The sequence below is a fragment of the Tachypleus tridentatus genome, chromosome 9 (assembly GCF_004210375.1).
Source record: "Tachypleus tridentatus isolate NWPU-2018 chromosome 9, ASM421037v1, whole genome shotgun sequence".
NCBI lineage: Eukaryota > Metazoa > Arthropoda > Merostomata > Xiphosura > Limulidae > Tachypleus > Tachypleus tridentatus.
The window spans coordinates 158,954,659-158,972,086 of NC_134833.1; the positions used below are offsets into that span (position 1 = coordinate 158,954,659).

General features: G+C 32.9%; 1 protein-coding gene across 4 annotated transcripts in view; it reads right to left on the bottom strand.

Annotated features, from left to right (window-relative positions):
* LOC143226789 (tRNA (32-2'-O)-methyltransferase regulator THADA-like) overlaps positions 1-17,428 on the bottom strand; it is a 69,252-nt gene continuing 51,824 nt past the window's right edge. For 2 of the 4 annotated variants that reach the window (XM_076458200.1, XM_076458202.1), the window contains 10 exons: positions 16,598-16,841; positions 14,157-14,388; positions 13,529-13,750; positions 12,616-12,826; positions 7,516-7,740; positions 6,262-6,506; positions 5,052-5,231; positions 2,252-2,355; positions 446-478; positions 1-124 (listed from right to left, as the gene is read on the bottom strand). In XM_076458200.1, coding sequence (XP_076314315.1) covers positions 2,301-2,355; positions 5,052-5,231; positions 6,262-6,506; positions 7,516-7,740; positions 12,616-12,826; positions 13,529-13,750; positions 14,157-14,388; positions 16,598-16,841 — 1,614 coding nt within the window. In that variant the 3' untranslated portion in view covers positions 1-124; positions 446-478; positions 2,252-2,300. Of the gene's footprint in view, positions 125-445; positions 479-2,251; positions 2,356-5,051; positions 5,232-6,261; positions 6,507-7,515; positions 7,741-12,615; positions 12,827-13,528; positions 13,751-14,156; positions 14,389-16,597; positions 16,842-17,428 lie in introns of those variants that run through there. The other 2 variants (XM_076458201.1, XM_076458203.1) reach the window with 2 other exon arrangements.

Here is a 17,428-nt window from a genome sequence, read left to right on the forward strand (position 1 = left end):
ACCTATTACAACGATGATCTTGCAACACTTGAGGGAGAGCTGGCTCACTGTGGGTCTGTTTCCATAAAAATTCCAAATAATTTGGAGATTGCCCTGTGTTCTTGTTCATCCACTCTAAAAGGTACTGATGGTGAAATGAGAAAGACTTCAGTAATGAAAGTTGTTAAAACAACAGAAGTGTAAAACACTCAGTGCTGAAAATTACCAATTTTTAAGTTAGATAATCAAAATAATACCCAATTTACTCTCTTGCAATACTATTAAATAGTATAACATACCTAAAACTCTCTTCTACTTGTAACAAAAACATTTGGACTATTGATTACACACAGAAAATAAATTTATCATACAGAGTGATGTGCACACTACATGATGAAACTGATTCACACAACCTCAGTATGATTAACTAACGTAGCAGTACCTTTAAACCCTGATGTTTTCTTACCTTGATTCCAATGCTGCTGTGAGTCTTCAGTTGCTGTATTACAAATAAAGAAAACAAACTCTGTGATAGCCTTCAGATAGATATATTGTAATGGATTTACTGTTATACATTTATTTTACTATCTATGTTAGTTTCAAGTTAATATATACATTTAGAAATGAATGTGATGTATATTGTTAAATGTGTATTTCAAAAGTCCTGCCTGTTCTATAAATTTGTAGAGAATTCTTGAGAATAAGAATCAACAATATATTTTTCACAGAAACACTAACATATCTTTGAATATTGTTGAGCTTTCAAGAATCTCGCCTTATGAGTATATAAAAAGTAAGCTATCACAACACACACAGAAACAGTTTAATATTGTTGGTTCACTACAGTCAGTATGCTAACAAACCTTGAAAGCTATAATTGTGATAAGTAATTATTAATCAGAAAACTACATATATTCGATCAGGATCACTAACAGATTTCAAACATTACAAACCATTTAATTTCAGTGATAACAACTCTGGACATCAGTATTTTTATGACGACATTAGACACCTCTATTTGAGAAAAGTCAACTTGTACACAGTGTAAGGCTAGCCATTAAACAAAGTGTAATAATGCGAACATAGAATTTGCTTCTCATGAACAGCTAATAAAATATTAAGTTCCTGGCAAGACAGATGACTCAGCATTGTTTGCAAGTTTGTAATACTTTGCTATATAAATTATTATTTATAATAACCATTATTATAAATTGTATTGTTGTTTGTATATTAAAACATTCATGTTAAGAAAGAAAACTGTGTGTCGATCTTGTAACCCAATATCATAAATTTGGTACACCTGTATTCAATTAACTTCTAAATTAATATTCATGGTCATTTGAAATTGTAATACATTAACATGTGTAACATAATAAATCACTAACTTGTCTGAAATAAATTATGTTACGTAACATAACAGCACTCATTTCTGGCTCTTTCTACACCACTATTATCAAGCTGACAGGGCAGTTCTTTTATTAAACTACAATACCTTGTTAACTCCAGTACAGATCCAAAACAAACAAGTGTCACACTAACTAATAACAACATGGTAACAAACCTAAACAGCTATCTTTCCATAACAGGAAACTAAATCTTCACAGTGAAGTCAATGAAGATGTGACCATATAAACTTTCAGAGTCCTCGACACAGGATGCAAGTCTGTTCATTAGTTTTCATTGAATTTTTGTCAAGTTACTTGAGGGTCAAACCATTCTTAAAATTGAATTGACAGACTAGAGGGAAGAAGTTAATACCACCCACTGCTAACTCTTGAGCTACTCTTCACAATCAAATAGTGGGATTGACCATAACATTATAATAACCCTACAGCTGTGGTAGTGAGTCAAGTGCCTTAGCAACTAGATCATACCAGGGACCAGATCCAGACACTGTCCTCCCCATGTCACCTTCATGTTTGTGCCAAATTTGGTGATAATCATGTGAGTTGTGCTTCAGTTACAACTGGACTCACACCCACAAACTTCTGGTTAAATATGCACATTTATACATATAATATTCTAAAAAAATATTATTATTGACAAATCTTATTTCAAATATCATTGATTAGATAAATTTGATTTCGGAAAACATAAAAGTTAAAATGTAAACAATGCGCCTTAAATCTAAGCAAACAAGCCGAGAAACTACTGAGAATAGATGATGACATCTCTTAAAATATACATCAACAACTTAAGATTCCTTTAGTGTCATCTCTAATGTAATACATTGATACATTTTATTAAGCCTACTCCAACAGTATGTTATTACCTGACCATGAAGTGTGTCACATAAACATGAAGTAAAGAGGGCTGCTTCTTTACTTAACATCACCAGATTCTTCTTGTAGTAGTATCAGTATTCCCTCACATAAGCTGATGAAATATATCAGATAGTTGTCTTAAGTGGACCAAAACAAATGGTGTTAAACTACAGCTCTTGAGCAACTAGTTGAATTCACAATCAAGTATTTAGTTTATTACAAAGCTATTCTGTTTTATAGTCTTAGTTCTAAATCAATACAAATTCTTAACACAGTAGAATATGCCTCATTAGTTTCATATGATGTAGAATCTTTATTTGCAAGTGTGCCAACAGAAGTGTAAAGTTGATTTGAAAACAAGTTACTGGCCAATAAACGTTTTTCACATCTATGAGTATATGACATTATACATTTAATAAAGATAAGTCTAACTAATAGTTATTTTAAAATGGTTAATAGAATTTACACACAAACTAAAAAAGATTGGTCTATGAAGTCACCTTTATCACTCCTGTTAGCAGAAATTTTCACGTCTGATGTCAAAACTCGAGTGCTAGATACATCAGTGAAAAAAAGCATGAAGCATATACGCACAGTAATAACACGTTGATTTCCAGAAACATCCGAGTTATGTCTACCCTACAATAAATTTCACTTCAAAAATTGAAGAGGGACTGGACAAGCAAGTAATAATCTGAAGCTAGAAATTAAAGAACACAGAAATAATGTTAACTTTATGACCAAAAAGTTAGTGGTCTGAGAACTAAATATACAGTAGGGAAACCCCTATACTCTACTGATATGGAAACAGATCTATATTCAAACCAACAAGTTTGAAATCAATTAATTATCATTATATCCATACACAAAATGTCATAAAGTAATAACTGTGTATTCATCATACTTTTAACACTTCTGAATTTTATTCAGTTGACAGGACTTTTAGATGTCATTAATTAAAATGTTACTACATATCTAGTGTTCTGTATGCAAAAAGAAGGGATAACTTTTCCAGGATTCATGAAACTAATTATTATAGTTTACATTATTAAATACTCAAGCAGTCTTCCTGAGTCCGTGACCATTTGTTACAACCTACACAAGGCTAAGATACTTAAACATTACTTATTAAATACTGAAACAGCCTTGTTCGGTCAATGACCATTTGGTACAACATACATAAGATGAAGATACAGTAAAACCTGTCTAAGGTGGAATTACATGGGACCGAGTAAAATGTCCGGCTCAAGCAGGATTTCTGGCTTTGACAGTGAACATGCATTTCCTTAATTATATATAAATTTTGAGTGGAACATTATATTTGCTTGACTCACGGGAAGTAAGAATAAAGTTATTATACTGTTTATGTTATATTTATTACAATAAAAACAAAAATAAACATTCAAAACATACATAAGTACACAAAATATTATATGAAATTTATTTGAAGAAAGTGTCCAGTTTCAACTATTTTGTTTTTTTAATGGGCTTTCTCATGCAGTTTAAAGAGAACACCAAGTCTACAACCTTTTCATGAAGTTCATTTTCCCCCTTCGTTTTTGTATTCAATTTGATAGTGTTAATATAACTTAACACTTGCTATGAAGTAGGAATTTCTGTTTCCTCACTGTCTTTTCCAGTTTGTTCATCTCGTGAATCTCTCACACTGTTACCATCTTGTGATTCTATTATATATTTTAAATCAATTTCATCAGTTTCTGTTAAAACATTCTTGTCAACGTTCACAGAATCATCTGTATCAATCTTCTCAATCAGAGTTTGGATTTCACTAGAATCGTGAAAACAAACGTCTACACAACCTCCACCATTACCAAGTTAAATCCACAGTTTCAAAAGCACTTTCTTAGGCATTCATCTCTTATGCATTTGATTGAATAACTTAAAAATGCAATTGCATCTAACACATCAATTTTCATGGTCATTTCAGATGTTCTCTTACAGTCGTCCATGTTTGTAATAATATGCTGAAGCATCAGTTTTCTGTATTTCAATTTTATACACTGTATAATTCTATTATCTAGTGGCTGTAGAACTGATGTTGTACATGGAGATAGAAAGATTAAACAAACAATTGAAAGTTGAACTGTTAGGTGACAAGTTGTATTATCTATGAAAATTATAATATTCCTATTTTCTTGTTCCATTCTTTTGTTTACTTTGTTTAAAAATTTCTCAAATATAGCACTTGTTATCCGTGCTTTATTATTCACTTTCCATTCCACAGGAAGTTGATTCTTTAAATTTTTGAAACAGCACAGATTTTCACTTTTATCTATTACCCATGGTTTCTTTAGTTGTACATCAGTACGGTCAATTGTTTTTTTTGAATAGTAACCTCTGGAATAATGACAGCAGAAAAAATAACAGAATATATTTAACCAATACTTACTGTAACAAAATGTCCGATAATTTATTAATATTTAAACAAATTATTAATTAAACCAGAATTTATTAATATTTAAAGAAATTATTAATTAAATAAGAAAGTAATATTTAATCAAAAACATTTTTCCCCTTTAATCAGGTTCTAATCCTACTTGTTGGTAGATGAGGTAGGTGAAAGACAGTTTTCCGTCCGCGTTATACAGGTTCCACCATATAGAGAGCATTTTATAAGAGAAATCTTAAGATAATGTTGATATTTACAGTCTGTACAGGTTTCTGTCCTATGCAGTTTCCAGCTCAGACAGGTTTTACTGTATTAAACCATTACTTATGAAGTACTGAAATAACCTTGTTGGGTCCATGACCATTCGGTAAAAGCCACAGAAGATAAAGTTATCTTACTTAATAAGTACTTGGAGAGCCCTGTTGTTTTTCTTGCTAACAGTGACCAGGTGTTGCATGACCAGAACACCAGCATGGTGAAGACAGACAGCTGCTGTATGTCTTGTATCTTCAGAATGTACAGGTTGACAAGACAAACATATTAAAGATGCCCACTTTATCACAGCCTCAAGATCCAAGCTGAAATATCAGAATGTTATGTTAATTACATGTTTGTATACCAGTTAACTCCTGAATAGAGAAAATATAAATATTTTGCTGACAACTGATAACACTGCACAACAAAGTTTTTGCTTCTTGAACACTGTTGGGTGTTCCTTACAGATTTTTGGCTGCTGATCATGAAAATCACATCCAAATATGCCTATCATGTACAGTTTCATTGAAATCTTCAGTTTCATCAGGACATTGCTACAATGGAAAAACAAAAGCAGGGCAACTGGAATCCGTCAATGCTTGCTGACTACTGTTGGACACTGCAATGTGATGCACCGGACATTGGATACAAATAAAAATCAGGAGCAAAACACTTTTAATTATGTTGAACTTAATAGTGTGTTAGAAACATAAACATAATTAAATACGTTATTGACGGTAAACAGTTAACTGTCTATTTCTCAGAGTTCCTTTGTGATGAAGCAAAACCAAAACTATATTTGTGCATACCCACCACCAGGTACCTGTCACAATCAGCAAAAACTTTTCAAAAAAATTGTTGTGGAGTGTAATTAGTTTTAAGTCATTGCACAATAAACATCAAGTTTCAAACACCTGACTAACTGACAGTAGTTTTTTTATTGTAGTAAATTCTGAGCCTTTAATACTAACCTCTCTTAAAACATAACTCTAAGAATAAAAACCAAATTAATTATAGTTCTTTCTACTGTAATATTTGTTTACCATTTAGTTACAGTAAAAATCCAACAATGTTTTTATTTAACAAAAAATAAACCTTCAAATGTCACAATCTGACTTTCAAAAGGAAGATATACTGGCTTCAATCAGTGATCTTGCTAAACAAAAATAATTAGGAAGAAATTACTCAACTTTGCTTTAGTTCTACAGAATTATCACTCAGCTTGTAACTGTCATAACATTTTGACACACAAACCCTGTTTTAACAATCCTTTAAAGTATCAGAAATTAATTTGAACTTAAAATTAAAATAAAAAGTTAAACCATCAACTGTGAATTAGTTCTTTAGAATTACCTCTCAGGTTGGAATTGTAATAAAAGCTTCAATCGTAGGGACATTAACTCCAAGCTGGCAGCACAAACACTTGTTCCATAACACCCAGTGACTGCTCTGTTTAAAAACAAATCAATCTGCTTGTTCTCTACTAATTGCTTTCTGAAATTCCAAGTGCCCAAAGTACCACACATGATATTGATGAGGTTCAAAACTCTCACTACCATGCTAGGATGGGTTTGTGTTACATACCATGTAAGTGTTTCCTGGAAAAGACAAATACATATAAACTTGAACAGGTGTACAAATACAAAATCAACAAAAATGAATCTTTATTTGTATGGGTATTTTTATTTTAAAAATATAAAAGTTATTCATGTATTGTTTGTCATTTCTCAATTTAAAAATATGATAAGAAAGGTCTACTCAAGTACTGTACATGTGAAACACCACCACCACCACCACCAGGTCTACTCAAGTACTGTACATGTGAAACACCACCACCCCAGGTCTACTCAAGTACTGTACATGCGAAACACCACCACCCCAGGTCTACTCAAGTACTGTACATGTGAAACACCACCACCCCAGGTCTACTCAAGTACTGTACATGTGAAACACTACCACCACCACCACCCCCAGGTCTACTCAAGTACTGTACATGTGAAACACCACTACCACCACCACCAGGTCTACTCAAGTACTGTACATGTGAAACACTACCACCACCCCCAGGTCTACTCAAGTACTGTACATGTGAAACACTACCACCACCACCAGGTCTACTCAAGTACTGTACATGTGAAACACCACCACCACCCCCAGGTCTACTCAAGTACTGTACATGTGAAACACTACCACCACCCCCAGGTCTACTCAAGTACTGTACATGTGAAACACCACCACCACCACCCCCAAAAAGAAAGCTACCATGGGTTGTAATGAGAATTGTGTACAAATACAACAAAGTCATGTAAATTTCAACCAATACAGTTTATTCAGTGGTTCATCTCCCACTGGAGAAACCCATGACAAACACGTCTGAAGAGTTTTGCAATGTCCATGGAACAGAATATCTGCAGGTTTTTACACATTTTACATGGAAAATTTGCTCTAAGACCTCACTTGTTGAATGAAATACACATTGCACCTTCAACAGCACCAGAAAACATGCTTAACCTATTAGTCATTAATGAGTTAGAGGTATTACATTTAAAATCATGACCGTTCATATTAACTCTATGATTAGGGATGGTCTATTAAGTTTAAAATTACCATAATTTTCTTCCAAGTGTAAATAGATATTAACTTCTGCTGATCTCCATCAACAGCACTTTGTTGTTTTAGTATCTCATCCAGGAAATCCAGGCAACATGTAAGACAATCTTCATTTATAATATTTCTGGCTACTTCTTCTGACACAACAATGTCAAGTTCTTCAGGTTTGGTGTTTTTCAAACGGTGTTCCAGCTTAGCTCTACACCACAAAGAATATCCGGGCTAAGAAGAGATATACATGACACAGAAACTATAAACATCCTTCACTATTTGAAACAAGAATGGTATCTAAAGATTAGCAACATTGAAAATCTTTCTACACCAAGAGTTAAATAGCAGTGTGTATGGTCAGAGATAACTAAAGTGATTATAATTCACTGAAATGGACAAAAATTAACTTTTGCTACTTATTTAGCAAGTTATTAAACTCAAATAAGCCTACATTGAAATCAGTAAGTTCTGCATACAAGATGCAACATTCTGTTGACATCAAACATTTCAAGTGAAAAATGTCACATGGTTGGCCATACTGACTAAGCCCAGTTGAAACCAATATAAACTAAACACTGATTGCTATTATAGTAAATCAATCCTTTAAAAATAGCTAAACTGGGACATAGTTAAATAATAAAAGCATTGATACAACTTTCAAAAAAAACAACAACTGAACTTTTACATTCAAGAAACACGTGATGTAGCAGTAACTATACGAGGAACACATGATGTAGCAGTAACTATACGAGGAACACATGATGTAGCAGTAACTATACGAGGAACACATGATGTAGCAGTAACTATACGAGGAACACATGATGTAGCAGTAACTATACGAGGAACACATGATGTAGCAGTAACTATACAAGGAACACATGATGTAGCAGAAACTATATAAGGAACACATGATGTAGCAGAAACTATATAGGGAACACATGATGTAGCAGAAACTATACGAGGAACACATGATGTAGCAGTAACCATAATGAGGAACACATGATGTAGCAGTAACCATAATGAGGAACACATGATGTAGCAGTAACTATACCAGGAACACATGATGTAGCAGTAACTATAATGAGGAACACATGATGTAGCAGAAAACTATATAGGAACACATGATGTAGCAGTAACTATAATGAGGAACACATGATGTAGCAGTAACCATAATGAGGAACACATGATGTAGCAGTAACTATAATGAGGAACACATGATGTAGCAGTAACTATAATGAGGAACACATGATGTAGCAGTAACTATACAAGGAAACACATGATGTAGCAGAAACCATATAGGGAAACACATGATGTAGCAGTAACTATAATGAGAACACATGATGTAGCAGAAACCATAACGAGGAAACACATGATGCAGCAGAAACCATAACGAGGAACACATGATGATGTAGCAGAAACCATAATGAGGAACACATGATGTAGCAGAAACGATAATGAGAAACACATGATGTAGCAGAAACCATAATGAGGAACACATGATGTAGCAGTAACCATAATGAGGAACACATGATGTAGCAGTAACTATAATGAGGAACACATGATGTAGCAGTAACTATAATGAGGAACAATACATGATGTAGCAGTAACTATAATGAGGAACACATGATGTAGCAGTAACTATAATGAGGAACACATGATGTAGCAGTAACTATAATGAGGAACACATGATGTAAGCAGTAACTATAATGAGGAACACATGATGTAGCAGTAACTATAATGAGGAACACATGATGTAGCAGTAACTATAACGAGGAACACATGATGCAGCAGTAACTATAATGAGGAACACATGATGCAAAGCAGTAACTATACAAGGAACACATGATGTAGCAGTAACCATACAAGGAAACACATGATGTAGCAGTAACCATACAAGGAACACATGATGTAGCAGCAACCATACAAGGAACACATGATGTAGCAGCAACCATATAAGGAACACATGATGTAGCAGTAACTATACAAGGAACACATATGATGCAGCAGCAACCATACAAGGAACACATGATGTAGCAGTAACTATAGAAGGAACACGATGCATGCAGCAGTAACTATAGAAGGAACACCCATGTAGCAGTAACTATACAAGGAACACATGATGTAGCAGTAACTATACAAGGAACACGATGTAGCAGTAACTATACAAGGAACACATGATGTAGCAGTAACTATACAAGGAACACATGATGTAGCAGTAACTATACAAGGAACACATGATGTAGCAGTAACTATACAAGGAACACATGATGTAGCAGTAACTATACATGGAACACATGATGTAGCAGTAACTATACAAGGAACACATGATGTAGCAGTAACTATATAATGGCTGCAAATATAGATTCCTCACATTTTACAGCTGGAAATATTGACATATTTTCCCTCCACAACACTAATATGTACAATGAGACAACATTTAATTTTGAGGAACAACTGTTGTAAATGAAAATCCATTCAAGAATATATAAAAGAATTACCAAAAATAATATTTAATTTACCATTTTATACAGAAAACACCCAAAAACACCTTCTTGCTTTTCTTATCACATAATCCTCAAATCAACATAAATACGTCTTGCTTTTTCATTGACTATCAATGTTTGCTTTAAGCTCTAAACATAATATCTTGGTTTTCAACCAGCTGAGTGTCAAATCTTACTTTTATAAAACCTAAATACAGTCTTGTTTCATAGTTAGCTGAGTGTATAATCTTACTTTTATAAAACCTAAATTGTCTTGTTTCATAGCTAGCTGAGTGTATAATCTTACTTTTATAAAACCTAAATACAGTCTTGTTTCATAGCTAGCTGAGTGTATAATCTTACTTTTGTAAAACCTAAATAGAGTCTTGTTTCATAGCTAGCTGAGTGTATAATCTTACTTTTATAAAACCTAAATAGTCTTGTTTCTTAGTTAGCTGAGTATCAAATCTTACTTTTATAAAACCTAAATACAGTCTTGTTTCATAGCTAGCTGAGTGTATAATCTTACTTTTATAAAACCTAAATACAGTCTTGTTTCTCAGACAGCTTTATACTAGCTATCCTAAGATATCAAATCTTACTTTTCTAAGACAAACAACTTGTCTTTCTTTTCTATCTATCAAGTACATTAGAACTTTCCCACTCATGAAATAAATTATGTAACAACTACACAAAGAGGGTTACAAAGCTACAATCATCATATAACTTAATGAAATGAGAAATGTCCATCAACTACAATACTATGTGTAATGAGACAACAGTTCACTGTCCATCAACTACAATACTATGTGTAATGAGACAACAGTTCACTGTCCATCAACTACAATACTGTGTATAATGAGACAACAGTTCACTGTCCATCAACTACAATATTATGCGTAATGAGACAACAGTTCACTGTTCATCAAATACAATACTGTGTGTAATGAGACAACAGTTCACTGTCCATCAAATACAATACTGTGTGTAATGAGACAACAGTTCACTGTCCATCAACTACAATACTATGTGTAATGAGACAACAGTTCACTGTCCATCAACTACAATACTATGTGTAATGAGACAACAGTTCACTGTCCATCAACTACAATACTATGTTTAATGAGACAACAGTTCACTGTCCATCAACTACAATACTATGTATAATGAGACAACAGTTCACTGTCCATCAACTACAATACTATGTATAATGAGACAACAGTTCACTGTCCATCAACTACAATACTATGTATAATGAGACAAAAGTTCACTGTCCATCAACTACAATACTATGTATAATGAGACAACAGTTCACTATCCATCAACTACAATACTATGTGTAATAAGTCAACAGTTCACTGTCCATCAACTACAATACTATGTATAATGAGACAACAGTTCACTATCCATCAACCACAATACTATGTATAATAAGACAACAGTTCACTGTCCATCAACTACAATACTATGTATAATGAGACAAAAGTTCACTATCCATCAACCACAATACTATGTATAATAAGACAACAGTTCACTGTCCATCAACTACAATACTATGTATAATGAGACAACAGTTCACTATCCATCAACTACAATACTATGCATAATGAGACAACAGTTCACTGTCCATCAACTACAATACTATGTGTAATAAGACAACAGTTCACTGTCCATCAACTACAATACTATGTGTAATAAGACAACAGTTCACTGTCCATCAACTACAATACTATGTGTAATAAGACAACAGTTCACTGTCCATCAACTACAATACTATGTGTAATAAGACAACAGTTCACTGTCCATCAACTACAATACTATGAGTAATGAGACAACAGTTCACTGTCCATCAACTACAATACTATGTATAATGAGACAAAAGTTCACTGTCCATCAACTACAATACTATGTATAATGAGACAACAGTTCACTATCCATCAACCACAATACTATGTATAATAAGACAACAGTTCACTGTCCATCAACTACAATACTATGTATAATGAGACAACAGTTCACTATCCATCAAATACAATACTATGAGTAATGAGACAACAGTTCACTGTCCATCAACTACAATACTATGAGTAATGAGACAACAGTTCACTGTCCATCAACTACAATACTATGCGTAATGAGACAACAGTTCACTGTCCATCAACTACAATACTATGTGTAATGAGACAACAGTTCACTGTCCATCAACTACAATACTATGTGTAATGAGACAACAGTTCACGGTCCATCAACTACAATACTATGTGTAATGAGACAACAGTTCACTGTCCATCAACTACAATACTATGTATAATGAGACAACAGTTCACTGTCCATCAACTACAATACTATGCGTAATGAAACAACAGTTCACTGTCCATCAACTACTATACTATGCGTAATGAGACAACAGTTCACTTTTGAGGAACAAACATAACTGTGAAATCTGAGATGATACACAAACCACTCAGGAATACCTACTTGATAAGACTTAATGTTACTTCTTACTACATTTTTGAAGATCTAAGCATGCTATTTTTTTTCTTTTTATACACCAAATGTAAAATATTACTTTCAAGCTAGAACTGCATTTAATGTGGATCAACAAATTCAACAGTATACTTACCGTCCACTTGCATAAGGTACTCTCGTCTGCATTTCTGAGAATGGTATTGTTCGGGCTGTTCATCACTCCGGAACCTCGTACTCTTTCACTAAAAAGCTGGAGCACTGCTAAACTTAGTGTCTGCACTATAGTACACCTATGTAAGGTGGACAAACACAGGCATGTTTCTTCAACATTACTATCCAGGTTGAATAATTGGCCTGGAACATTTCTGTTTGAAAATAAGAATGAAATGTTTCGAAAATGATTTTAACTTAAAGATCACATGTTTGAAAGTAATGGTTGTGTGCATTTTAAAATACCAAAGTAAAAAACAAAACTAAATGTTTTCATTGTAAGCATTAAATTTAAAAAAGAAAAATATGATCAGAATATTAGTTAACCACTTAATGAAATAAAACCAGTAGCAAGATTTCAAAAGACGTTAGAATTCGTATGCTCAATTTCTACTTCTTGTTTTAACTTTTAAACTTTTCAACTGTTCAGTAAAATATACTCATAATAGAAATCACTCAATGAACTGTTTCTTGAAAAGCCTGCCTATAATTACATATGCATCTAAAACTTAGCTAAACATGTACTATAAATATGTAGACATTGAAGGCAGGTGATACCTTCAATATGTACATATCCAAATAACAAAGCTTTTATGGTTTCTGTTTGCTTCAAATATTAAAATGACTAAAATTATTTACATACAAATACAACAAACATATAATATGTTGAATAATCAAAACTTAGTTTGCTTTCGTACTGATTCAAATTAAGGAAAGAGCAGGTTCTATCCCAAATATGATTTAAGACTTATAACACAGGAGAAAATTAAGTAATAAAAACAGATCCTTGGAATACACATAAACATAATTTATTTATTCATACAATCTTTAAGGCCCATCACTGTTTGATTTCTAACCTAGTTTTCAAGATGTTCCACAACGTCAACAAGTATCCATGATCTCTATTTGCAAAATACTCTCCAGCCTTTGACAGACCTGTCACCAAAGCAAGAAACATTTCAGGTATGTCGTCTTGGGGTAGAAGAGAGACCAGTGCTGAGGCTGAAACCGATCTGATGGTCCAAACTGGACTCTCAAGAAGCCTCTGCAACAAGGGTATAAACTGGGAAACTTGAGAACTATAAAAATAAAAAATGTTATTCTTACACATCAAAAATAGATTTAGTGATCACTAAAAAAAAATAGGACTGTTACAATGATCCAGAAAAGGTAAATTTGGTTTACTGTACATCCTTAGAATTAATGAACAGCATGTTTTATTTAAAAATAAACAATATTACTATATTTAATAAAGTAACTATGGTAACCATGTCTCCCCTATCATTAACTTGTAATTAAAGTAGACTTATGAACAAAATGGTCTAAATTCATTTGTCATAAGGGTATTGAAAGAAGTTTTGGTTTCTTTTTACTTATTAGAAATTTTTCATGAAAAGAAGCATATTTACCACACCATAAACAATGAAAAAGTTATCCTATTTTAAGAAAACTGTAAACCTTCATATAAACTGGTAGTCAGCTTACTACTGATTTTCTTGAAATCCCTGGTCTGCAGAAAAGCGAGAAAGAAATGTGAGTAATGGAACCAGGCTGGGATGTAAGGATCCCTGGTGGTGACTCGTTATGGCATGCTGTAGGGTGCTCAACAAATAGTCATGCAACCGAGGATATCGAGAAAATACATCACCTGCACTACCAACACTCCTCTCTGAATCGACACCTTTCTTCTGTCCAAGTAAACGAGAGACAGCAGCACCTAGAACATAATTATCAAACTGCTTAGATTACACAATGTGCGTAGTACTTATTTTTACAACAGCTATCTTTTAAAAATAACAGGAAACTGTATGTTTTAAATGCTAGTTAAATATTACGACTTTGTATTCACAGCAAAACCATCCTGCAAACCCAAAGAAGACAGTGAAAAAGTAGTTCTGTATGCAAGACTGAGGAAAAACAAGACCATGGTCATAATAAATGATGTACTTGTGAAACACATAGGTACTTCATTTTGGTGAATTACGGAGTTTTGTCAAGTTCCCGACAGTTCAAAGTATCAATTATAGTCATGTGTATTTTGTTTTCTGTTTTACGGTCAGCATTGTTCATTATAGGACAAGCAACAAAAGCTTTTGGTATTCATTCTTTGTTACAGGGTACATTTTTAAAAATTAATAATTACTGCAATAAACTCAGCAAACATAATCAAAACTTATTTCAATTAAGAAATGAAGTCATAATTTTGTAGCCAGGCTCTTAGCCATAGAATATGCATCTGGCAGATTGTTTACCACAAGGGCAGAGGTATATTTAGTAAGATGAAACAGGTTCTTTTAGACTAAAAAAGCATTCAAAAAGGGCATCCTCCTAAAATATTGTTTATCACAAGAGCAGAGGTATATTTACAAAATACTAATAATTTTATTCCTCAGTAATTATTTTATTTTTTAAATTGATTATTTTAATTGCCCCTTGTAACCTATAAACACCTCACAGATGAATTTATTAGCAAAAGAACACGATTTATGTTCTACTTTCTAAACAAGTCAAATATTATGGTTTCACAAAACTCTGAAAACATTTGTGGTCAAATCAGTACATTTATTGCAACAGTACAGGATTTCTGAAATAGCAAAAACAAATTCTTACCACAGACAATGAATTTTATAAATCCACTTGTCTTATGCCTAACATTAGTTAAGTTTACATTAAGTATGAACTATATGCAATAAAGAGGCAACATTGTAACTTGTGTGTGTTCTATGTTTTAGCTTGGTTCAGGCTAAAGTTTAGCATACTTGATACCACCAATAAATAAAAATTATTGTGGTAACAAACGAGTTGATGCTAGACCTTTTTTGTAAAACTTGGATATTTTTTCATTATGTTGTAGCACAAAATGTCTACAAAAGTACAATAACATCTGAATTTTGTTTAAATCCATTTAAGTAAGGGACCAGCATAGTCAGGTGGGCATTATAATGTGACAGTCAATCACACTATTTGTTGCTAAAGGAGTAGCCCAAGAGTTGGTGGTGGGTGGTGATGACTAGCTGCCTTCCCTCTAGTCTCACACTGCTAAATTAGGGACGGTTAGCACAGATAGCCTATGTGTAGCTTTGCCCGAAATTCAAAACACAAAAAACAAGCAAAAAAAAACCCATTGAAATAGAGTGCACTCACATAGTAACATGCAGGTACATTATCAGGACAGTCAAAAACTGAGTATTATAATAACAGATTATACCACAACAAAAATAATGTTAGCTTGTTGAGCCCTCTAGTGGCTCAGGTAGTTCAAAACTGGAGATGGAACATACAACTTTGGAGCTATATCATAAATAGAAAATTCTATAAACAGTAGGAAACATAAAATTGAGACTATTATATATATACATATACTGACTGATAGTTTAGTTTCAATGTTAAATTGTACAATGTATAAAAAAAATTAATTAGGTAAGTTTTATTCAACCATAGGAAATACATAAAAATTAAAATATAGTAGGTATTGCTGCTACTTTACTAAACTTTTTGTTATAACTTACATACAGTAGAAAGATGCATGCTTTGTTGCACTATATTGTACAAGTTTTTTTGTTATACATTTAACATGATAGTGTGTCATTAAATATATAATAATGAAACTCAAATAACTAGAAGTTTAATATAATGATGACACTTGGTTTAATGGGAAATGAAAAATGGTTTGGAGAAAAGGGTAACATATGTCCAAATAGGAGAAAAACAAGAAGAGATAAAACATTCTACCCAAAGATATCCATGTTTCCCATAAGAAACATTTGTTCACACTAAACAAAGAATGAACAAAAGTCTCTTTTAGTAAAGAAAATAATAACAATAAACAACACGAAACATTCTAATATTTACTTGTATGATATTTGATAATCCAGTTCATGCTACTGGTTATTTTAAATTGTTATCTATTCTGATGCAGGCATTACCATAAAGCTGAAGAGCTCCGTTTCTAACTCCCCAGGAAGGTGAAGAAAATCCATCAATGCAAGCAGGAATTATTTCATCTAAGAATGTTAGAATGTGTTTAGAAAGGTTGGCATTGCTGACAAGTTCTCGGAGAATGTGTAATGCTTGAGCCTGGGGAAGATCAGCACACTGATTCACAGAAACTGGTAGTGGATAACGAATTATCTTGAATAACTCATGCAAGGTATAGTCCAATAGCTTATGCTGCAATAAATGTTTTTACATCAATTAAAAAAAATAAACAAGTAGACAAATGAATGTTACATTTGTTTCTTTCTTTAACATTAGTTTAACTAACAATATTGGTCAATGTTGGTTTATATTTTGATTTTTTAAAATCTTTTATTATTTAAGTATTATTATAAAGTTTAGGTTATTAACACAATAAATGGATTTTGGACTAACCTAAATCTCCCGAACTGGCTAAACCTTGTAAATTATCACTGAACATTAGTGTAAAATATCGCCACGATTACCACTGTATAATATCACCACCATTACTACTGTATAACATCACCCCCATTACTACTGTATAATATCACCACCATTACTACTGTATAGTATCACCAACATTACTACTGTATAATACCACCACCATTACCACTGTAAAATATCACCACGATTACCACTGTATAATATCACCACCATTACTACTGTATAGTATCACCACCATTACTACTGTATAGTATCACCAACATTACTACTGTATAGTATCACCACCATTACTACTGTATAGTATCACCAACATTACTACTGTATAGTATCACCAACATTACCACTGTATAATACCA